We start from the raw sequence: 22,658 nt of genomic DNA, 5'->3' as shown, positions 1-22,658 counted from the left end.
AAAAGACTCAAATAAGTCAAAAGAATCGAAAGATCCCCAAGAAAGACATCCGAATATATCGGCACTCTTAAGGATTGCCCCTCATCCGGGTGAAAGCAGAACCCGAACTTGACTGCCGATGATATTTCCCTTTTTGGCTTTCCTTTTCTTTACATTCCAAGGTTCTACCATAATTATACCAATATAGCAATATATTTCGTATACTGTACATAATCTTGCATTTGCTGTACATATTGATGATCATTTATTCTAATTTATTCTCATTTCTTCATTCAATCATACCAGATGGCATTCATACCAAATCCTTGCTCCGGGATATCCACACGCGCAACGCGTGCCAGCTTCTCGTCACGCCAGCGGTACATCTCAACAAATCCGAGCTGATCATCACATAGTGCGAGCCACTCGTCACTGAAGTCACAAGGGCTGACGGCGTTGGAGTGACCACCACTGGTCGAGGTGGGGTTGATGAAGAGCTGGCGCTCGATCTCGCCATGCGAGCCGAGCTTGAATGCGGTGATGTAGCCAGTCACATCGAAATGGTTTGACCGAGTAGTGGCGAACAGGTATTCTCCACCCTTGGTGCAAAAAGTGACATCTCCGCGGTACTTGTTGCGTGGGGGAAGGCCTAGAGGTTAGTTGTTAGTTTCCATTGACATCGGTCGCATTTTTCCAGGATAAGTAAAGCTCACCGGAAGGCAGTAATGGATACGTGATGTGAGTGAATACTGGCTTGTGGGTGCGCTCATCGATCACGTACACTGCAAGTCGATTGCCCGCCTCCATCAGCGCGTACAGGTACTTGCCGCTCGGGTGCATCTCGACCCAGCGGGGGTGGTCGCCCGCATCAGGAGCCTCGAGGCAATCCACCAGTGCTAATTCGCCCGTCTTGGAATCCTTGATGTGCGTCCAAATCTTGTTGGCCGTGAGATCGGCGGAGTACAAATACGTCTCCGTGGGGTCGAACACCATGCCGTGGATACCAGTGTTGGGGACATATTCGTAATTCTGAATATTGTTATCCAGACTTCCGTCGGGCTTCACAGAATACACGTTGCCATAACCGGCGTGGTTGTAGAAAGGGTTGCCGTAAACATTGTAGGGAGGCTTGTGGGCAGCAAGCACGAAGATAGCACGAGTGTTGGTCTCGCTTCTGGATGCCAGAGCTAGCGCGAAACAAAAAGAGGGTTAGCGAGGGGAATTGGATATGTATTCCATTGACTCCTTGGACATACGGTGACCAGCAACCGGGTGCGACACTTGGTGAACGATCTCTGTCGGGCTATTGACGGCGAAACTGTTCCACTTCTTCATAGCCGCGCCATATATCGCCTTCTTATCGTGAGAAAAGGTCATCCATGAGATGGGCTCCGCTTCTGGGATCTCGGTCTTTTTGACCAACTCTAGCGTGAGGGCATCATCATCGAATTGCACGGTATAGATGCGCCCGGGGGCAGTCCAGGTACCGATCATCAAATGATGCTTCATATTGGCGTTTGAGGAGTGAGAAAATGACCGAGATATTGAGGCAGATGCCCGTGAGAAAACAGAACGGATCATGTATAGTCGAAATTTGGAATATAATGAAAGTTCAATGTTATCTGCATGCGGGGAGGATATCGGCATCGAGGGGCGGCACCCCGCGGGAGTGTTTTTAAACTCCAATGCCGGTCTTGGGATCACGACTTTTTGCCATTGAATAGACTTGAGCTTGAGATTGTTTATTATAATTTTGATTTCAGTTGGATATGAATGTTTTGAAATAGCTGGTCACTTCTATGGAGGCTTTACCACATCTTTAAAGCTCCAAGTGCCTTCTACCGTAATCTGGGGTAGCATCCAAGTATATACTAACTTCACAATTGCTCTTCAGCTTGATTTTCTATGTTGCAGTGCTTTAAGACTCGGTTGCATCGAGAATATACTATTGGGAACAACATACTCAGTATCTTCCAACATCTATAACTAGAACATTTTACATAAGCTGGTTAACTATTTCGATCAAAAATATATATACCAGTGGATATCGTACATAGCCTATCTGATTGTTTCCTATGTATCATCTATTAACCATTTGACTTGTCTCTTCTATACAAGACCAGAGAGTAGACATTTCTAAACATCCACGGTTATCCCTTGGGAAGTTGCCGGAGAAACACTCCCCCACATGGGCGGGTAAGACCTTTCCCACCGACCCTCGGCATCAATATGCCCCCCGCGTTGGAAATATTAAGGTGCCGTGGAAAAAAACATACATAATACTTTGAGACCGGACTCTAATTTATGTTCTTCAGCGTAGACTCACCATCCTCAAACATACACTGAGATCGCTCGGAATCAACCATACACGCACCATGCGTCTGCCCTACGCCCCTTCGACCCCGCCTGTCGATGCACCCCCCGACACTGCAGACATATATGCTCGCATCGCGGAGCGCAGAAACCCCCGTCCTCTGATCCCGCTTGACTTGTCCCTCCTCCATAGCCCACCTGTCGCCGATGGCTGGAACAGCTTTATCGGAGCTATTCGGTCGCGCACTCTGGTTGACGCTGGTGTCATGGAGTTGGCAGTTTGCCGTGTCGCCGTGCTCAACAACGCTATTTACGAATGGAATGCTCACGCTCCACTGGCTCTCAAAGGTGGCATCAAGCCCGATCAATTGCAGGTTGCTCTTACACTGCCTTGCACCGCTGAGGGTGATATTGCCGAGCTTGAGAGTAGCGCCCTCACCCCTCAACAGCGCGCCGTTCTACGCTATACCGACCAGATGACTCGCACCATTAGAGTTGAAGATGCTGTTTTTGCTGAATTGAAGACGGTCGGGTACGATGACCGCGAGATCGTGGAGCTCACCACCGGCATTGCCGGTTATAACTGTGTGAGTCGGTTCTTGGTTGCGCTGGACGTTGGCGAGAACAATGCTCGCGAGATGAAGAGCGTTGATGAGTTGGTCGCTGCTCTACAATAGAAAGTGAGATCATACGGGAGATAACACCAGAGTGAAATGCCGCTGCGAGGAACAAACCAGGAGCAGACTCTTGACGAACAATCTGTACAACATTGAAATTGTTAGAGCCATCCAGATCTACAAGTATTTGAATAATGAATGAATGATAAATCAGAATTTGATCTCATTAGCAATATAAGACCCCCACTAAGCTACCACTGATACCTATATCTTCTTGCTCCACTGCTTCGCCTACAGGCACTGCGAGTAGTAATCACTCTGCTTCTGGCATGTGTACGGGCTGACACAGGTAGTTGCCCCGGTCCAGTTATTTCCACCACATTGTGCATAGTGAGCTGCGCCGGTGGTGCTTGACCCAGTTGCGGTGGTGGTCTTGGTAGTAGTAGCGACGGTTGTTGTGGAAGTGGTGGTGACTGCGGTGGTTGTCCCACCTGAGCCATTCGAGCCGGGGAAATAATTCTTCAGAAGACTCATATAGTAAGTATAGCCTACGCCGGAAGGAGGCTCGAAGCTGTACATGTAATCTCCCCACCATGGTCCCGCGGACCACCAGGACGCACCAAGCCAGACATCGCTATTCGCTTGCAAGTAATCGAGCATACCTGTCACTGCACTTTGACAGACAGAATTGGCACCCCCAGCAAATTCGCCTAAGAAGGCCTTCTTGCCGTTGTCCTTGAGCCACTGTGTGGCAGCCACAACTCGTTCTTGGCCGATGGTTGAGCTAACACACGTCTCTGATGTGCCGGAACCATCGGAGTCAAGATATTGGTGCATCTCATAAATAATCAAGTTCTGTGGGTCTGTCAAGGCTTTCATATTATCATTGACAGTCGGCCATGTCCATGCGCCACTCCAGGAGTTGCCCTCCACAAAAATGTACTGTGATTTGGCTCCTACAGCTCGGATAGCGTTGATAGCAGCTTGATTCAGGTTCAGCACCAAGGTTTGGTCTTCCGAATGGAATTCGTTATCTAAAAAGTTAGTGTATGGTTTAAATTAAGGAATAGTGTATCTCACTTGTGTCGAAAATGACCTTGTCATTCGATGCGAATTCCGATGCGAGAGTGGTCCAAAAGGCTCCGAAGTCACTAGTAGAGGTGATGATGTTGCCATAACTATGTACGTATGGTAAGATGAATATTCCACAGCGTAATGTAACTTGAGACCTTACTATCGTCCAAAATTGTGAGGATCAACAACAGCATATCCACCGCTGGACGTGATATAGTTGACAGTCTGTTGCAAAATTGGCATCAGTATTGTCTCATCCACGGATGGCTACAGATTATAGATACATACACTTTTCAATGAAGCCAGGTAGGTCGCATCCGCACTCGACGTCAGAGTTCCCGGAACCAAACGCTCCATTGCGAAGGGAACGCGGAATATATTCATCCCTGCACTACGCAGAGTTTGAATGGCTGAGGTCGATGGCCAGATATAATCGGTGCCTAGTTTTCCTGGAATGTTCCCACTCCCAAACTCTGCGCCAGCTTCGTTTGCACCGAACCCTATCCATGATCTGGTCAGATATCTAGTTGCACCACGATTGTTACACTTCATACAAACGAAGGAAGATGTCCTTTTAGATAGGGATGGACCTGGTGCTGCCAGCACCAGGCCTGTGACGCCGGCTATGGTAAGCAAAGAGGTATACCGCATTTTGGCTAGGTTATTGGAAGTTCTCGAGGGTGCTACGCAATGTAAATGTATCGGGAGTTACAATGGGATTTATATAAAGTTATAATGGACAATAACGTCAAGGAGCAAATTCCCTGATCATGAATGGTTCCTTACCTAGGACTGAAACAGCGAGGATTTGTTCTGACGTACAAAGAAACACTTTAGCCTGACGGAGAGGTCTCCGGGGATCATCTTCAAGTCCTCAATCCGTTGTTTTTTTTTCTTTCGCTTTTTGCGGACCGCCACCCGAGCTAGAATAAGGGTTGAAGAATGAATCGCCAATATGTGAGAAAAATGTAGTCCAGATTCGGCACGGCATCACAATCTCTTCGTGGCTGGAATTTCGGAGATGAGGTTATGTGGGCAGGAGGGCGCCACTGGAGGCGCCATAAAACCTGGAGAACGAAGCGTAATCAATCTGCATTAATTTTGGATTATCTTGCCGACAGAAAGCACCTATTACCAAGAGCCTAACGCTTGTCAGACTGCCCAAGCTCATTTCCGGTGATTCATCCGATAAATCCAACGGACTTGGAACTGCAACAGGGAACTGGCGTGATACCGACCAGGGGTATATACATACATATGTATGTACTTTATTTAATCTGACGAATAGAATACACCATTCGGCCGCTCATCCGACCTACCTAGGTATCTACATGTACTCGAACTTGCGTACCAGTTCTTGTAAGAATTGTGCATGGATAGAATCCAGATACTAAACATGAGATAATCAACAGCATTAACAGGAGATCGCATAAAATCCCTCAGGCTCAGAAGGCTTGATTGATTCTTATTGCTATGCGGTGTATAGGCTGTGCACCTGTTTTCTTCCCGGAGCCCGCAGCCCCCGCAAGTGCTAGTTCTATGGGCCCACGGAATCACACGATGTGCAATAGTTTATGTATGAAACTAGTAGTGTATATCATTTGGCGTTATGCAAATGAGAAATCAGAGGAAGCGCCCAACGTACAAGGGAAATCAAAGTGGCTTGACTAGTCGGAGCATCCTCCGGTTTCTGCATGGCTTCTTCAAGATGAACAAGGTAGCGCCACATGCATCAGCTGGGTCTGGGGATGTGGGATATGCCGTGCAGGAGCTATCGGCTTAAATGGTTCTGAGACTAGTGCTGACTCTGACTGGGGTCAGACAACGGGTATCGGTTATTCAGGGGAGCCGGATGAATGATCCCTATTTCCAATAATCTCCAGTGGAAGTTGAATTTAGCGACGGAATTTAGTTTGAAGCCGACACTATGTACCGGAATACAAGCAGAAAAAGCAATCAACGGGGATATTATGGCGTTACCTAAAAGGCCCCTTGGATATTGTACGGACAAAAGAGAGCACATCCATGGATGTTGGAACAAAATGTAAATTAAGATGGAAGAATAGAAAATAAGATGAATAAATATGGATTTCAATTCAAAAGAAGGCAAGACGAAACACTTAAATTCAAAAATAAGGCCAAAAATAATCAATCTAACAAAGAGCGTGACAAATTGATCCAATCGTTTCGTATCTTCACCATTCTCCGACTTTCCACCACTCCACTCTTAGGGTTGCCTATTGTCTACAGGCACTGCGAGTAGTAATCACTCTGCTTTTGGCAGGTGTACGGGCTGACACAGGTGGTTGCACCGGTCCAGTTATTTCCACCACACTGCGCATAGTGAGCAGCACCGGTGGTGCTTGATCCAGTCGTAGTAGTAGTGGTGGTTGCCTTAGTGGTGGTGGTGGAGGAGGTGGTGGTGGTTGTAGCCTTTGTGGTGGTGCCGGAGCCTGAGCCGGTCGAGCTGAAAGTCGAACCGAGAGGACCGACCTTGATGTTTGAATAGATAACGTAGGCGCCCGCATGGTTAGCTTCAACATCGGTGGGATCGCCGGAGGAAATGTCGCAGCTACCACGAGCAGCACCGGGAGTAGTCGAAGAGGCGGTGGTTGGGTAAGTGCTGTCGAGCCACAGCATGTTGGCCGCGTGGTCATCCCAAAGACTCATCACCAGAACCATGCCATCCGCAAGACCAGCCCCCATACCCGCCATACCGCCATGTTTAGCGAATACGTCCGTGTCCTTGAATGCGGTCTTCTGAGCAGAGCAGAAGGAATCGGTGATAGAGTTGCCAGTAACAGCGCTGATGGTAGATACAGACTGTGGGATAACCCTGCCATTCTGCACGTAGAAGCGCTTGATTTCCGAGAGGGTGCCGGTGGATGTACCGTCATTGGTGATAAACTGAGTCACCACAGTGAAAGGGGACTTGGTATCAACAATCTTGCTCGGGCCATAGAAAGACTGGTTGCCCATGCGATATGGGTTGAAATCACATCCATCAGGGTCACAAGTACCACTATAGCGGTCACTGCTGTAAGTGCCGCCACAGGCATCTCCACTGCACCTAGTCTGGGCGGGGTCATCGCAGGGATGGGGTGTGACTGCAGTGGAGATGGAGTTGGCCTCCCAAATATCCATCTCAGCACAGCAAGAACCATAATTGCCAGTACCAGCGTTGACATCGTTGGAAGACGGCTCCCACCCTTCCACGTTGGCCTGGCCGTTGATGAACTTGAGGTCGCGGGGGCATTGCGCATCACAATAACCGGTACCGTACTTAGCACCGGCTTTGTTGGCAGGATATCGTGCCATGCCACCATCTTCGTCCATGTGCACGAAGTAGAGCGCACCGTTCAAGCCGCAGGGAAGGTTCGAAACATCGACATCGAAGGTGAACTCTTGATTGAGCAGCTGGAACATTTCGTACTTGCTATCATCCGCCATCAGGTAGAGACGTGAGCCGATGTTCTTTTGAGATGCCTGGGTAACGAAGTTCAGCCGCAAAGAGCTGCCGCTGGCGGTAACACCATAAGTGCCCGAGTAGTCGGCACCTTCCAGGGCGCAGTTGGTGGCACAAGTAACATCGTCCGGGCAGATAGTTGCATCCCATGTATTACCAGTATAGCAATTGGTGTAGCCGGCAGTGTTGTGAACCCAGCGCCAGTTGGCGTCGACAACAACCTTGCCGTTTTGGGAAGTGCAGCTGCCTCCAGCGGTGCACTTTTGCCAAGTCAAAGACGGATGAACTTCAGCTTTATTTGTGCCCACCTGCTGTGCCTGTGCAGCCCCGAGAAAGGCGGCCAAAATCAGGGCGTTTTTGTAAATGTTGAAGGAGAGAATGGAAGCCATGATATCCAGTGTCGATGTGCACTGAGTTGAGGTCTTGATTGCTGGGTGAATTGATGAGGAAATCAAGACTGAGATGGATATAGAGTCCTTTTATATTCCAATAGGAACTAGACAGCGTTTATCAGATGATTCATATTGAGCTTCATGTCACGGCTCTACGGTCCGTATGACCGCATGACGATACACTGGCATATTTCCCAATGGAGAAGTACGACAAATGCTCCGGGGACACGGAGGGAGTTCCCCAGACCCCGCGACGGGCTTTGGAAGTAGTTGAAGTCATTTTGTGGAGGAGGCGCCTTGGGCCTTGGTGCCACCGAGATGGCTGTGAACATTCTATCGCTCGGTAAGGGGGAAACATCATTCAGCTCGCCAAACTAGGCTCCAACAACGTAAATACATCGAATGTAAATCCATTGGCGGCTAAATAGCCAGCCTTCGAATTAGGCAGCGACAACGCCATGTTGCGTACGGCGCCCGAGTTGGAGAAAAATGAAACATGTTAGCATACCCGGATTAGGCAAATACCTCAGATCCGTGACAAGGCAGTAACTACCCGGATTCTGCAGGATCTAGACGGGGCAGGCTTTGCCCCAATGCTCGGTAATTTGCGTTGGCTGCGCGCACTGGGTTTGTGGGAGTGCAATGGGGTGCATTAGCGTAGTGAACGTAATTTAGTTTAATCACGGGGATTAAGGAACCAATGCCGAGCACAGGCCTGTCAGCAATGCAGTTCTAGTCTCATGACACCTAGGTAGGTGAGATCCCTGCATAATCTTGGTGCCGAGTGGCTTTGGAGTCGTGCTAGAGAAACGGTGGGTAAGAAGATGGAATCCGGGATGCGAGACTATCGAGTCCGCAATTTTTGTTGTTGACGATTGCAATTCCTAATTATATGTACAAATCAAAGAGAGGAGATCAAACAGATCACCGTGATCGACGTGATGAAGATCGAAGTGCTGAAGATCAAAAAGTAAACAAAAGAAGAACGTCGATCCACTACCTACCTAGGTAAGCAGGCAATGTCGGCAGATGAGTCATCGCCGAAACCGGCAAGTGGGATTCCAAGGTTCACAAAAAAAAAAAAAAAAGAAATCAGAACAATTCCTCTCCATCCTCTTAGCCATTTGAAGGAATACCAGCGGATTCAACACCGTTATCTCATATATCATGGCTTCTAGCTTCATTTTGACCCTTTCCGGCCCTGACCGTCCCGGTATTGTCCACGCGGTCACTGCGTTCCTCGTGCAGAACAACCTCAACATTATCGATTCGTCGCAATTCGGTGATCCTGCCTCTGAGCGCTTCTTTATGCGCACACAATTTGCGATTGCAAGTGGAGAAGATGAAACCCCTGAACTCGGGAAATTGCGCACTGCGTTCGAGCCCACTGCCCAGTCGTTCTCCCTCGACTTCGAGATCAACCCCACTGTGAAAAAGCCCCGCGTGCTGATCATGGTCTCCAAGATCGGCCACTGCCTCAACGACCTGCTCTTTCGCCAATCCACCGGCCAGCTGAGCATCGAGGTGCCTTTAATCGTTTCCAACCACCCCGACTTCGCTACCCTTGCGGCCACCTATAATATCCCATTCCACCACCTCCCCGTCACCGCGGATACCAAGGCGCAGCAGGAGGCCCAGATTTTGGAATTGGTGAGCCAACACAACGTTGATTTGATTGTGCTGGCTCGGTATATGCAGGTGTTGTCCCCAACCCTGTGTTCCGCCATGTCCGGTCGCATTATCAACATCCACCACAGCTTCCTGCCCTCTTTCAAGGGTGCCAAGCCCTACCACCAGGCCTATGACCGCGGTGTGAAGATCATTGGTGCCACTGCCCACTTCGTTACCAGTGACCTTGATGAAGGCCCGATCATCGAACAGAATGTTGTTCGGGTCAACCACGGCATGAGCCCCAAGGAGCTGACCCATGCCGGCAGCAACGTGGAGAGCAACGTACTCGCCACTGCTGTCAAGTACGTGACAGAGCGCCGTGTGATCTTGAACGGCCATAAGACCGTTGTCTTCAACTAAGGCATTTAAGTCTCACCCCACCCAATTCTGTGATTCATATTGCCCATATTACACATTTGGCCATTATTAAATCATCCCCTTCAGCGACACTTCTGTGATACCTCTATGGTCAATATTATAGACTATGGGGTTACCAAGAAAAGAAATCAAAATAGATTCAGAGCTCGAATGTATATAATATATGAATATATATATATATACAAATATGTTTGCCTTCATGAAATACAATGACTCAAATGGACTTCAGAGCCTCGTAGATTTAAAAATCATAGGGAACTGTAGTACTGGCAATTTCTATTTCGATATTTTTGTCTTTTCATCATTCTTACTTTTCTTTTTTTCCCCTCTAAAAACAACCGCTCAGACGGTGCCTAGCGGGGAAGATAAAACTCACCATCTGCACTGCTCAAAGAAAGATTACATTTCCTATCCATATCTACCTCGAATCAAGATGACTTATACCGTTGCTCCTCATCTCAAATACTTCACCATCCCTCTCACGGACTTTGTGGCCGCCCGACCTGAATTTGAAGGGTTTGGTGTTGGGGCGTACGTTTTCTCTCATGCCGATCCCACCCCACGCATCCTTCTTCTCCAGCGCGCACTGACGGACTCCATGCCCGGCTGTTGGGAGGGCCCCGGAGGCGCATGCGAACTGGACACCGACAAAACCTTACTCGATTCCCTTGCCCGCGAAACGCTAGAAGAAAGTGGATTGCATGTGTCTCACATTATTGACCTCGTCGCGGTGAATTGCGGGGAGCATCATCGCCATAGTGGCGGCAAAATCCGCATTGCCAAGTACTCGTTCGTTGTCGAGGTTCAAGAGGCCGTGGGATGGTTAGCAGGGAAACAGCAACCGGTGCCAACACTCCAAATACCTGTCCAACTCGAGCCACTGGAACACCAGCAATTCGACTGGGCGATAAAAGAGGACGTTCTGCTTTCTGTCCGATCACCTAACGGTCGATACAGATTCCCATTACCCTTAATTGGCCATCAGGCACCTAATATCCTCCGGGCTTTTGAATTGATCGAACAACGAGAGAGCAAGGATTGAATGATCCTAAAATCTCGCTCAATAGTGTCTCAAACGCATATTCATATTTGTTAAAGCTACTAAGCGAAGGGAGATAGAGAAGAAGAAGAAGAAGAAGAGGAACCATGATCATTCAATCTATCTAAAGCAGGGGATTTATACCCTGACACACAAAGACTATCAAACAAAGACAGGCTCAGTCTGTAAACCAATGGAGGAATTAATGAGATAACTAGACAAAGGCGGCATAAATGGGATGACCGACATTGTCTAAGAATATTGATATTGGCACATTTATAGGACTTAACTAACACGTTGCTCTCTTTTTCTCGGCGCTGTAGAGATATTTTGTAAGTGGACTTTAACATCTCTTCTTCCCACATGTCTTGGTTGTTTTGGTTCCATGTCTCATTTCTTACTGGAGACCATCAAGTAAAACACGCGTACAACCATTACTTGTATAGGTGAAAATTAGCTTTAAGCAAATTGGGAGGGATGAACGGTGAGTATTATTACGAAGGAAAATATATAGCTGAGTCGTGACGGGCATGATTTATACAAAACCGAAGAAACAAACCGATCCCTGAGAGAACTGGGGAGTAACGAGGACGCACGAGTCGCCCACTCCCGATTAATCATGTGACAAGTGCACCCTCTGCTGGATTCATGGTTTTGTCCTAGCAGAACCGGAGCTGGATTTTGATGACCTAGGTGGAATTTCACCAGGCATTGGCTTGCGAGCCCACACTCTTCTCCTGTACTGGTGGTCAGTCTAGCCTGTGAGGAACTTGAGCCATGACAGAACAGAACTTACGCCTTGTGATATGCATGGTAGGATGGGTTCTTGAGTTCACTGCGTATTTTGGCACAGTATACATGAACTTGCTCCTTAGTCCATGGCTCGGGGTCACCAAATTTCGTTAGCAGCCACATGCACCACCCTTCCATACCAGACATCCAGTGTTGGCAATTAACCACACCTGCCTCCTTGAACTTTTGGTCTCTGGGCCATGGCCCAATTGGCCATTTGTAGATCTTTTCGTGCACGTCCACAAATCCTGCGTTCTTGATGCTCTCCGACATGGTGAGGACGATATCGCAAGAGCGACCAGCGCGATCACCACACAGTTGCATAAGTGGACCCCACGAGGACAAGGCACTATCGACTGGGAGACTCCCATCGTCACTTGTGATAAAAGGGCCGGCTTCGATCTGCTCGATCCACCCACCAGGGGCCATTTTCCTATACAGTCAGATTGGCCCGGTCACTTTGCTCCATTGATAACCTACTCAAAGCAGTGCTGGTAAACAAGGTCCCACTCAGAAGAGTCAAAGGATGCGATCATATTGCGCATATGGATTAGATCAAATTGTTCGCGCCATGTCCACTCTTGCAGCACATCATCGACCTCGATGACGCAATTGGGTGGCATCCAGGTGACCGGAGGTGGGAAAAGGTCAACTCCTCGGACAGTGGCATTCGGGTACATATCAGCGACATCGCTAGGAATGATGAGTATTTGACATTTTCACTGGGGTCGGAACAGTCTACAGACGTACATGGCCCAGGTGCCCTTCCCAGTTCCAATATCGAGAATCTGTAGCGGGCGTTCTCGGTTGGTCCCGATGGGTGACCGAAACAGTGGATTGGCTCGATCCGAGTCCATGATGAGATCCACGAGATGTCTGCCGCGATAGTCAGAGGCGTGTTCTGGACTGGGACTGGAATACGTGCCCTGCCTCATAGGTCTCGAATTGTTGCTCATCGGATGGAATACTATAAATACATGTAAATGAGTCTATTCTTATTATGTAACGATTCAACCACATACCAATATTCTTTCTTCGAAAGCGATTGATATCTATAGAAGTATGAGGTTATGTTAAATATCATCAAGTCATCCGATCTGGGAAGCTCTTACCGCCTCCCATTGTCCATCAGACCACGATAGATTGACGATTTAATTGAGGTAGTTTCCCTAATGACGCGTAAGGAACGTGTGAAGTACAAGATATCAATAATCACATGCAAACTCACGACTGCCAGTCATCGGGGCTATAGGCGCACTCAGGAGCGTACAAGTCTGGATCCACAGCGATGGCCTCCATATTGTTTCTCTCTCTTTTTTGTTTCGCTTTGTTTCCTTTTTTTTTTTTTGTTTTTTCTCTTCTTTTCTTTTTAAACAAACGAAGGCCAAGTAAGAAAAGCAATATGTGGGGTCCTCGGGAGGACCTAGGTATGGGGAACAAAGAGGGAGAAGAGAATAATAAAGGTCTGGAATCCTGGAGAGATCAAGGTTAATATTAATAACCTTGGAACCTGTGGAGCCCTTTTGACTTTTCCTTCCCACAAGGGGATCGCTGATTGGCTGCGCAAACGGTAACTTACCTTTTGAGGCTTTTGCCCAAATACGTCAACCTTGGAAGTTGAAACCTTGGCGTTCCCGTTCTCCACTCGGAAGAACCATCAGCTTCCCGCTGGATCTGCTATTGGTTGGTTATCATTCACATACTTCCCGAGGTCCGTACTAGTAGTATGTACTCATGTACTCGTACCGTCAACGGTATGATGTGCAATGCGAATTTCTATGTAGTACTCCGTACATATTCGTACTATGTACAGATTCAGAGTGTACTTTTAGACCTCTTATAACGTATACTGACAGGTCAAATCCAAAATTAAATACCTCACCTTGGATCCCCTACACCTTTCTCATGTCACCGACACCTACCTAGGTACCTAGGTTACGTAGGCACCTTCGGCTGAGTCATTGCTCATTTGCTCACTTTCTACAGCATATCGGGCAGCACGAACTATTAAAATGACAATAGCCTCGATTAGTCCCGAGGTCCCCAAGGGCCCCGGGGCCGAGATTGGTCAGATTGCAAGAGACGAGCTGTGTTGTGCTCCTGCACCCCAGTGCTATGCGGCAAAGCATGGACCCCGCCATAAACATAGCATTGGAAATTCCTGCATGTTATACTCTGTAACATCTGCAGGTCAAGTTCCTTTGGTGTTGCGGTACCCGTTTTCGAGCGGTGTGCAGTCCGAGTATCCTTTGCGTCACTTTCGTGCACTTTCGTGCACTGTGCAACCTCTGTAGAACCTCTGTAGACCAATATCAAAGACCCGTTGGCACTTTCAAGTCTACCAGAATAAAACTTTGGAAAGTATCGCCCAGGAACGATGCCCGAAGAGAACCCATCAACTCTCGATCAATTGGTCCGAATTTTAGAACAGACTCGAGGAATACATATAGGCGTTCTAAATGGTCAGTATGATTGTGCCTTTTTGCGCCGCCTACTCTGAGTAGATCTTTTCCTTCGGGATTTCAGAGACATCCCATTCCACACAGAATGCCCTGCAAAACCTGGAGTATATCGCAACAATTCTTCGCACCGATCATACGAAGCAACGGGAGGTCGATGTCCTCACCGATGTCCTTGGTATTTGCTATCAACCAGCCATGCTAGGGGGCCTAGGAATATACAAGCATGATTCTCTGACAATGCAACAACAATCGGAAATCTTATTTCTTGTGGATGCGTGGCTGGAATCACTCAATTCAGCCGACCGAGAAAAACTAATCCCTTGCCTTCTAACAGAAAGGCCGGAAGGCCGTCGAGGAATGACCATGAGTGAAAAAAATATTTGCGATGCATGATTTAAATCAGAAAGGGTTTGTGGCTCCAGGCGACATAATTCGTGTTCGTGTGGATTGGATACTTGCCTCTGAGGTGTCTTGGGCAGTAGGTTTTCTTTTAAAGGCGCAGGGAGCCGCGGGCTGATTGTGAATCTCAAGGGAATGGAAACGACCTATAACCTGCTAGGCAAGCCTGGAATATTTCGAAACGATCGCTTCTGGCTTTCTGGGGACCATGTTGTTGATCCTCGGGTTAACGATCTACCTCAAGTGCAGGTGCTGATCAGTGTAAGCGAAAGAGCGAAGAAAACCTTCAAAATGACAGAATATCAAGGCATGAATGTCAGTTTTCTTTTCATCGTGTTTTTTTGCAATCACTGAATCACACCTATGAAGTACACTATTCTCCACACTGAATTCTACCGGGAGCGCGCGCAACCCGGAATGCTGGTCGTTGGCTCGGACTCACACATGTTCATCGGGGGCAGTAGGCTGTCTCGCAATTGGACTGGGTGCTGCGGATGTCACTTTGCCATTGGTAACTGGGGAAACGCGGTTCAAAGTCCCAGAAACCATCAATATACGCCTGGTTGGAGAACCGAAGCCAGGGATCGGGGGTAAAGATGTCATTTTATACATCTTGCAAGTGCTAAAACGGAATACTATAGCATCCGATAGAATAGTGGAGTTCACAGGACCAGCCCTCAGGCATTTATCTCTGGATACCCGCTTCGCAGTTTCAAACATGACCACAGTTATGTCATACCCATAAACCAGCTGGGCCAAATTTACTAACATGATTGACAGGAACTTGGTGGCATCACTGGCTTATTTGTGCCTGATGACACCACCCACGATTTCATCAATAGACGAAAACTTCCTCGTCACAAATGCCACACGATGTACTTCAGGCCCGATGCCGATGCGGTGTATGCCGCAGTTCATGAGATCGACCTTACGAACGTGGGGTCTTTTATTGCACGTTACCCCAAGCCGGATGATGTGGTTCCAGTTACGGAAGAAGAGGGAATGGAGCTTGATGAATGTTTTATCGGGGCCTGCACTACCACCGAGGAAGATCTGATCCTCGGTGCTCTAGTCATGGAACAAGCAATGAAAAGAGGATTAAAGCCTACCGCAAAGGGGAAGAGGAAGGTCGTCCCCGGTTCAATACCGATACTGTATCGCTTAAGTGAACTGGGGTTATACGATATATACGCAGACGCAGGATTTGAGATCGGGATCCCTGGGTGTAGTTATTGTGTGGGAATGTCAGCCGATCAGGCCGCCCCAGGAGAGGTCTGGATTTCCTCTCAGAATCGAAATTTCGAAAATCGGATGGGCAAAGGTAATGAGCACTCTTCAATGCCATGGAATAGTTGATTGAGACCACCCGATTTAGGTTCGATTGGTCATCTCGCCTCTGCAGCCACTGTCGCAGCATCATCATTCAAAATGAAGCTAGTCGATCCTGGTGATCTGCTTGCTGCGATTGATTCGAGCGGACGGGGCCAGTTCAGAACAGCAAGTATACACTTGGATGCAACTAACTCAAAGAGTGACCTGACATATGTTGAGCCATGTGATTGTGGTGATTATTCTATTGCCGTGACCGAAACGTAGAAAAAATAGAGAAAAGGCCGCTAGATAATGATGGAGGAAGACAGAGGAAGCGCCTTCAAGGCAAAATACAGAGACTGTGAGATTTCATCGACACGGATGCAGCGCGTGTCTATTTCTTTTCCCTGTGTTTGTGAAGTGCCAGCGCTAATTCTAGTCTTCAAGCTGGCCCCTGCCGAGTTTCTGATTGGCATGAAAAACAACATGAACGCTGGTATGTGCTGTCTGATGCATAAACATCCAAAATTCCGCGAACGAGCCCAGCAGGGGTTCAATATTGTTATTGGTGGTGAAGGCTTTGGTTGCGGATCATCCCGCGAACAAGCAGTGATGGCATTGTTAGGCAAGTCCAGTCCAACAATCCCATTAAAAAGGATTTCAGATTTTTGACGATGGGTTTCTTTAAGGATGCGATGTTCAATGTGTCATAGCCAAATCGTTTGCATTCATCTTCCAACGTAACATGCCGAGCCTCGGGCTCCTAGGCATCACAATGGAGGATGAATACTTCTTTCAACTTGCGACTGATGGAATGTCCGTCGCCATCGATTTAAATTCAAGAATCATCGAAGTCGCTGGCAAGACGTTCGGATTCAAGCTCAGTCAAATGGAAAGCGAGATCTTCCAATTTGGTGGGATTGCTTCGGCTTTTGGACTCTTCGGAAGCAAGCTGCTTGAGGCAATAACCCCAGCCAAATTTCCCTCAGAGCCTAAGAAGAAGACAGTAGAACAGCCGGATAAACGATTACAATGGTAAATATCATACCCACTCTCTCCATTTTAGTCATTTGATTGCGGTTTTGTGTGGATTAGGCTCGAACGGATGGAAAAGGGAGAACATTGTTGGAACTTCATATCTGCTTCGGGGGCTATCTTGGTTAGTGAAGGGAATGATCATAGCAAAGAAAAACAGAGAAAGAGGGACGGCAGTGGACTAGCTATAAAAAGGGAGCTTTCCAAAAGTCTGACTTGTCAATGAGGCCCTAAAAGAAGAAACATGCTCGCTGGCCTCATGCAGTCAGGCCGCGGACGATAATCAAGCAAGTATTTGGTATTAACTATCATTTACTCAAACGAATGTTGACGCGGATCCTCTCTGCAGAGAGGAATAGTGACTCATGTGTTCTCTGCTATCAAGAGAATAATATTTTTCGTTAAGTATTTCTCTGGTAGCAGAATCTTATTTTGCCGCATTGGACGAGGTCATTTCCCCCGGGCGTCAAGAGGTTCGGGAGTGGGTCGCCCGTGCCCATGTATCTGACTGTATTCAATCCATCAACTTGATACGATCTGGGAGAGTGGTGACCATATCAAATAGTACACTCAACGAAGCGCAATCCTTATGTCCCACAGGGTTGACTTAACAGCGATAGTATTTCCCGCAGTACTTCCGTGGTTGACGGATCGAAGACATGACGGAAGGAGCTCTGAACTGCGAGGAGCCGGCGACCACTATGCCCTATCCAAGGAATGGAATTGGAAGCTACGGCGCTATACGGGTCATACTCCGTTTGCAACGTGACACTAGGTACGATGGGGAAAGAGAACCCCGTTAAATGCAAAGCCGAGGTGCGTTGTAGGGCGAAATCCGAGACAACCTTATGGTCGACTATTTGGATACATTTGACTTCATGGATGTCGATTATGTACAGTGTAGACTTGAACTAAAATATCGTTCTTTTATCTTACTGCGTTGCATAGTACCACCATCTTGTTGATCCAGGCTGAATCAAGACGCCAATCTGGGCCACATCAATTTTGTTTATGGTAGACGCCAACCTTTAAACATCTTCCACCTTCTTCTCTTCTGCACCAGACATGTGATGTGGTTCGTAGGGTATCTCGTTCCATGTGTCACTTGCTCCAGGAATAGGAACCAGCCAGGCTAGGGTCCAATACACTGCCCCGGAGACAACGAACCCCGAAAAGTAGTTAATATTATAGATGTACTTGGCTCCCATAGGAACATTGACACCAATGGCGCCAGCAAAACCAACAATATTGATCAAGATACCGCATATATAGGCGGTATAACCGTGCCAGGAAACCCCCAAGGTTCCGTAATAAAGACCATCTCGTTTAGCGCTATACAGCGCTTGGACATCAAGAAAGCCCTTACGGACTAGATAGTAGTCACTAGCCATGACCCCTGCGATAGCGGAAAGAAATACCGAATACGCAGAGAGGTACAGGGTGAATTTACTCAAAGATCCAACCAAGGTCCACTACAGTAGGCGATTAGTAATTGTGCCACTAGCGGGCTTTTGGAGTTACTCACAGGACACATGGCAAGACCGATCGCCGCACACAGATATCCCCCTCGTCGAATCGTGCAAAACCGAGGGAGAAGAGCTGTGAGATTCGTACCAGCTGACACAGAGTTGGCTGCAATATTCGTCCCTAGCTGTGCAAGAGCAAAGCCAGCTGCAATAACAAAGATCCCAAATCGCTCGGCAGAGCTTGCATCCTTCAAAAACATACCAAGAAGGGTAAGGGGGTTCCAAACAGCTTGGCCAAATATAACACTGGACGACGAGGAAACAATGATCCCAATGAATGATGTGACGGCGAATCCAACAGGAATTGTGATCAGCTGGGGCCATAGTGCGTCCTTGGGGTCGCGAGCATATCTCGTAAAATCAGGATTGTTGATAACCAGGGCAGCAAAGTTTGCAATACAGTTCATAATGCTTTTCACAAATGCCCAGGCCAAAGCACTGCCATGCGTCTGGTTAGGCTGGTCAATTATTGGCCCAAGTCCGTGGGCGCGAGCAATTGCCCAGCCAAAAAATGCAATAGCACAAGCCGGGGAAAAGTATGCCTTCACCGTAAAAAGATGCCGAACCTTGTAAATGGGAAACCAAAGAGCCGGCAAAGACAGCAACCAGAAAAGAAGGAAGCTAACAAACTGCTTAGTGGTTACTCCTGATGATGCGGGAATTGAATTTGGTAGATTGTTGTAGCTTGGCCAGATAGCAGCAATCATCAAAGTCACACATTCACCTGAAAGTTCAAATAATTAGTTCATCCATCAATGAGCTTTTGTCTTCAGTAATATATTACCTCCTAGATAGCTCTTTGTTTTGTGGTAGTTAGAAGTGAACGCACATGTAGGGAAAGTTTGCGTACCTGTACACCATACCAAATCACAGCCATCGCTGCTCGGTTGATAATTGGCCAAAACGACCCCCAAATCCCGAATGAAGCTCGATTAGCTACTGCGAAAGGAATGCGATAGACGGTAGCAATGCGACCCAACATGTAAACAAAAATGGCTGCGACAGTATAACCAATCCAAACGCATAGCCAAGACTGCCACCAAGAAAGTCCATCAACTATCATTGAGGATGAAATCATCCATGTGTTCTACAAAAGAGGGTCAGATATACTTATGAATGATCAAAGTGCCGGGAATGAGTGAAAGGAACCGTCTCTTGTAGCCCTGAGTATGCAATACCAACATAAACTTACCACATTTAAGGAATCTGCAATCCAAAACGCAACAAAATTGAGCCATCCCCATTGACGGCGTTCTGGCTCAACTAGAGGCAAACCAGAAAGACGAAAGTGTCAGCTGTGTATAGATAATCGTGAATATATCACATTGGCTATTCCCTTCCATGAGAGTAAAGATGATAATTTTAAAGCCCTATAGTTGATATGGGAACTTTCAGGGAGAGCCCGGTTATAGTCTCACCTGGTCGAAGATCATCGTTGGTCAACATCAGCTGCGCCGTTGACAATCCAGGCTCCGCAGGCACCTGGATCTTGTTGAGCCAGAACTTCAACTGGCCTAGAGTCATGTTGACGACAGAATGATTTCAATTACAATATCAAGCTGTTTAAGCGCAACGAATGTGGTATGATATCAAAGTGAAAGGAGACCAAGCTTATGGCTTAGACACTGTTGAAAAATAGTAGGCTTGCCACGAAAAATAAAGTAGAGGATGTTGGTCTAATGTATTGCAGTTAAGGTGACAAAATCGATCTACAGAGAAAACCCCAATACGTATTAGGTAGATCTCGACGTATATCAGTTTGCCGACGAGCATCTCAGCCCGTGCCATGTGAACTCTAACCCCGCATTTAGTCAATCCGGTGTGTTGTTACTAGCACGTATACCCCATTTACGATGGATGATAGTACTGCCCACTTACCCTAATGAGCGTATGAAGCCTTGTGGTTTTGGGTAATGGGGTTTCCCCGCAACGAGGTCGGTTTTTTTCACCTTTGACGCTTTAGAATATTCTTACTGACGACCACGCCAATTACGTATGGACATGGCTTCTGAGAATATACCACACTAGGCAAAAAAGTGGAAGAACAAAACTACACTACTTCGGTAGCCAAAAGCAATATCGAACCATCTATTTGTTGAGCATAAGGGGCCATTACCCTAATTATTTCCTCCTAAATTCTTCTTTCGTGCTGTAATTTTGAGATTAATTTATTAAATACTTGTGGGCTTTTGTCTCTTAAACAGTTTCTGAACACATGTGAGACCTAGAAAAAAGGGCATAACTTGGAACTGATGTTTAGCTTTCCGCGGGGCTTTATTGTGGCTCCCTTTTTCAACTTCTTGGTGTAGGAAAATGCATTGGATTTATTTAGATCACTACGAGACAGCAGTGTGTCACAGGTGAAGGCGAATCTCGAACCTTGCCGCTCCAAGTAGACCGAAAGTGGTCCGTCTATCTATTAGGGTTCCCAAATGACAAACATACGTAGACCCGGTATTTCCGATTGTTTGCTTGAAAATCATCTAAGTCCACATCCTAATATTTTATACTGTCAATACTTTTCAAGTTTTACCTTCCCTGATCTAGATCTCGTTAGTATTTTCTGTTGACAGTAGGCTTTCAGTGGCTGTCGCATCAAACATCGCTACCACCTTTCCCAAGATGTGTTGACTTTGTTTGCTAAAATTTGGGCTGGCTTTATTGGGCGTTGTTGGTTTTTCTCTATATGTTCCCCTCGGCCGTCATACCATAAGATCGGGCCGCATATTAGACCAACTCGACGAAATGGTGGCACCCGAGAGCCTTGAAACTGTGTTTGTTTCATTGATGTTAAAGGAACGCTTGCAACCATTGCTCTACTTCTATACGTAATTAGCAGTAGGGGACAATCGATTAGATGGTACTAACGATCGGAATTGGGTTGGTCAACTTCGAAAATGTGAAGGCAAATAAGATAGCTATGATATCGGTGATTGACTACTGGAGGCAGAGATTAGGAAAAGTGGCTGCCTCCCTATGAGCCTTTATGCTAAATAGATGATGTGATTATTTTGCTTCAAGCTGTGCCCTAGCATGGTTGAATTTCAACTACTGCCTCTACGTTTTCTCTCTCGTTATCATGTAACATCCCTAATTTTAAGTTGAGGAATGTAGCAAGACGGTTTGGGACATGGTATATATTTCAGACTGATAATGTTCATCGGTTTGTGTTCTATATCCGAGGCTATAAATTCGACAAATACGTGGAAGTATTATTGCGCCTTTCCATCTACCTCCCATGCCCGAGCTATCTTATCTTTCATCTTAAACACTTCATTTGCACATGTCACCTCGTCCGAGGCTAGAAGAGCAGCGGAATGGAAGACCGAGGCACCGGTGACGTCGCGGAGCAAGCCTATGTTTGATGCCCTCACACCACCTCCAACAATAATTTCTGGAACTCTGTTGCTTTGAAGTTTTCTTCCCCCCTGTAGTTGCGTTTTATAACGTACTAGAGTTTGCAGCTTATCAACACATTCCGTTGCTGTAGTCCCCGAAGCACCACCGTTGGTTAAAATCGATGCAAACCCACACTCCATGATGTCGGCCAATGCGTTCTCCCAGTGGGATTCGGGAATGAGATCAAACGCGCGATGAAATGTGCAGGGTCGCCCCTCAGCTAGTTGGACAAGCTGCTTGTTACGGGATACATCGACCCACGACACATTCGGATCACGAGGCTTTTGTGGGGATCGATTCAAAATCCCGAAGACGAAACCGTCAGCCCCGTAGGACTTGAGAGAATTGAGCGTTCGTTTCATCACCTCAAAGTCGAGTTCTTCGTAGCAGAAGCCTTCCGCGTGTGGTCGAATCATCGCATATATTGGTATTGTGAGCTGTGATTTCAGATTTTCGAGAATCTCTGCGTCGGCCGATAGTCCACCGAGATGGTAGTCCTTGCATAACCTTGAGCACGATTAGTGATAGAACGGAGGGATATCTCGCAACTAAAACATCAAAGCCAAACATGGGTTCGTTGCAAATGCATGTTGCCACGGGGGAGCCCCAACTTGAATATAATACTCACTCGATGCGGTCAGCTCCTGCTCTCGCAGCAACCACGGCCGATTCCTGATTGAAACACGCAATCTCTAGGATTGGTCTTTGTGTAACAGCAGTTTGACTCATGACTTATATTGGCTGGTTTGCAGTTAGCTTGTATAGAGTACGGAAATAAATGTGGGAAGGCCGAGCTATTGTAGGT

At 47.2% G+C, this 22,658-nt stretch overlaps 11 protein-coding genes across 11 annotated transcripts; 5 read left to right on the top strand and 6 right to left on the bottom strand.

Annotated features, from left to right (window-relative positions):
• Nucleotides 1–272: 272 nt before the first annotated feature.
• Nucleotides 273–1,488, bottom strand: N7471_003567 (lactonase family protein; the record flags this gene model as incomplete). The annotated part of the gene is made up of 3 exons (XM_057276287.1): nt 273–628; nt 693–1,166; nt 1,236–1,488. The coding sequence occupies 3 exons, from the start codon at nt 1,486–1,488 to the stop codon at nt 273–275; spliced, it is 1,083 nt and encodes a 360-aa protein (XP_057135897.1).
• An 866-nt stretch (nt 1,489–2,354) lies between these two features.
• N7471_003566 (carboxymuconolactone decarboxylase family protein) lies at nt 2,355–2,969 on the top strand (the record flags this gene model as incomplete). Its single annotated transcript, XM_057276286.1, has 1 exon — nt 2,355–2,969. The coding sequence occupies one exon, from the start codon at nt 2,355–2,357 to the stop codon at nt 2,967–2,969; it is 615 nt and encodes a 204-aa protein (XP_057135896.1).
• Nucleotides 2,970–3,200: 231 nt separating this feature from the next.
• Nucleotides 3,201–4,634, bottom strand: egl2 (putative endoglucanase; the record flags this gene model as incomplete). Its single annotated transcript, XM_057276285.1, has 5 exons — nt 3,201–3,943; nt 3,990–4,087; nt 4,144–4,208; nt 4,272–4,483; nt 4,538–4,634. The coding sequence occupies 5 exons, from the start codon at nt 4,632–4,634 to the stop codon at nt 3,201–3,203; spliced, it is 1,215 nt and encodes a 404-aa protein (XP_057135895.1).
• Nucleotides 4,635–6,227: 1,593 nt separating this feature from the next.
• On the bottom strand, nt 6,228–7,838 carry cbhB (putative 1,4-beta-D-glucan-cellobiohydrolyase; the record flags this gene model as incomplete). Its single annotated transcript, XM_057276284.1, has 1 exon — nt 6,228–7,838. One exon carries the CDS (start codon nt 7,836–7,838, stop codon nt 6,228–6,230), a length of 1,611 nt encoding a protein of 536 aa, XP_057135894.1.
• Nucleotides 7,839–9,008: 1,170 nt separating this feature from the next.
• Nucleotides 9,009–9,872, top strand: N7471_003563 (formyltetrahydrofolate deformylase; the record flags this gene model as incomplete). The annotated part of the gene is made up of 1 exon (XM_057276283.1): nt 9,009–9,872. The coding sequence occupies one exon, from the start codon at nt 9,009–9,011 to the stop codon at nt 9,870–9,872; it is 864 nt and encodes a 287-aa protein (XP_057135893.1).
• Nucleotides 9,873–10,323: 451 nt separating this feature from the next.
• N7471_003562 (NUDIX hydrolase) lies at nt 10,324–10,932 on the top strand (the record flags this gene model as incomplete). The annotated part of the gene is made up of 1 exon (XM_057276282.1): nt 10,324–10,932. One exon carries the CDS (start codon nt 10,324–10,326, stop codon nt 10,930–10,932), a length of 609 nt encoding a protein of 202 aa, XP_057135892.1.
• A 465-nt stretch (nt 10,933–11,397) lies between these two features.
• N7471_003561 (class I SAM-dependent methyltransferase) lies at nt 11,398–13,092 on the bottom strand. The gene is made up of 8 exons (XM_057276281.1): nt 12,950–13,092; nt 12,834–12,890; nt 12,744–12,773; nt 12,647–12,688; nt 12,472–12,597; nt 12,202–12,414; nt 11,726–12,154; nt 11,398–11,666 (listed from the first exon to the last, which is right to left on the bottom strand). Exons 1-8 carry the CDS (start codon nt 13,018–13,020, stop codon nt 11,576–11,578), a joined length of 1,059 nt encoding a protein of 352 aa, XP_057135891.1. The 5' UTR covers nt 13,021–13,092; the 3' UTR covers nt 11,398–11,575.
• Nucleotides 13,093–15,455: 2,363 nt separating this feature from the next.
• Nucleotides 15,456–16,178, top strand: N7471_003560 (uncharacterized protein; the record flags this gene model as incomplete). The annotated part of the gene is made up of 2 exons (XM_057276280.1): nt 15,456–15,903; nt 15,958–16,178. 2 exons carry the CDS (start codon nt 15,456–15,458, stop codon nt 16,176–16,178), a joined length of 669 nt encoding a protein of 222 aa, XP_057135890.1.
• Nucleotides 16,179–16,638: 460 nt separating this feature from the next.
• Nucleotides 16,639–16,932, top strand: N7471_003559 (uncharacterized protein; the record flags this gene model as incomplete). The annotated part of the gene is made up of 1 exon (XM_057276279.1): nt 16,639–16,932. The coding sequence occupies one exon, from the start codon at nt 16,639–16,641 to the stop codon at nt 16,930–16,932; it is 294 nt and encodes a 97-aa protein (XP_057135889.1).
• A 1,024-nt stretch (nt 16,933–17,956) lies between these two features.
• Nucleotides 17,957–19,978, bottom strand: N7471_003558 (nucleobase cation symporter-1 family protein; the record flags this gene model as incomplete). Its single annotated transcript, XM_057276278.1, has 5 exons — nt 17,957–18,400; nt 18,454–19,178; nt 19,313–19,541; nt 19,647–19,717; nt 19,873–19,978. The coding sequence occupies 5 exons, from the start codon at nt 19,976–19,978 to the stop codon at nt 17,957–17,959; spliced, it is 1,575 nt and encodes a 524-aa protein (XP_057135888.1).
• Nucleotides 19,979–21,666: 1,688 nt separating this feature from the next.
• On the bottom strand, nt 21,667–22,582 carry N7471_003557 (copper homeostasis protein CutC; the record flags this gene model as incomplete). The annotated part of the gene is made up of 2 exons (XM_057276277.1): nt 21,667–22,360; nt 22,482–22,582. 2 exons carry the CDS (start codon nt 22,580–22,582, stop codon nt 21,667–21,669), a joined length of 795 nt encoding a protein of 264 aa, XP_057135887.1.
• Between the last annotated feature and the right edge of the window lie 76 nt (nt 22,583–22,658).

Source organism: Penicillium samsonianum (genome assembly GCF_028829775.1).
Source record: "Penicillium samsonianum strain IBT 33392 chromosome Unknown utg000003l_segment0_segment0, whole genome shotgun sequence".
Taxonomy (NCBI): domain Eukaryota; kingdom Fungi; phylum Ascomycota; class Eurotiomycetes; order Eurotiales; family Aspergillaceae; genus Penicillium; species Penicillium samsonianum.
This window is presented reverse-complemented; position numbering and strand designations above follow the sequence as displayed.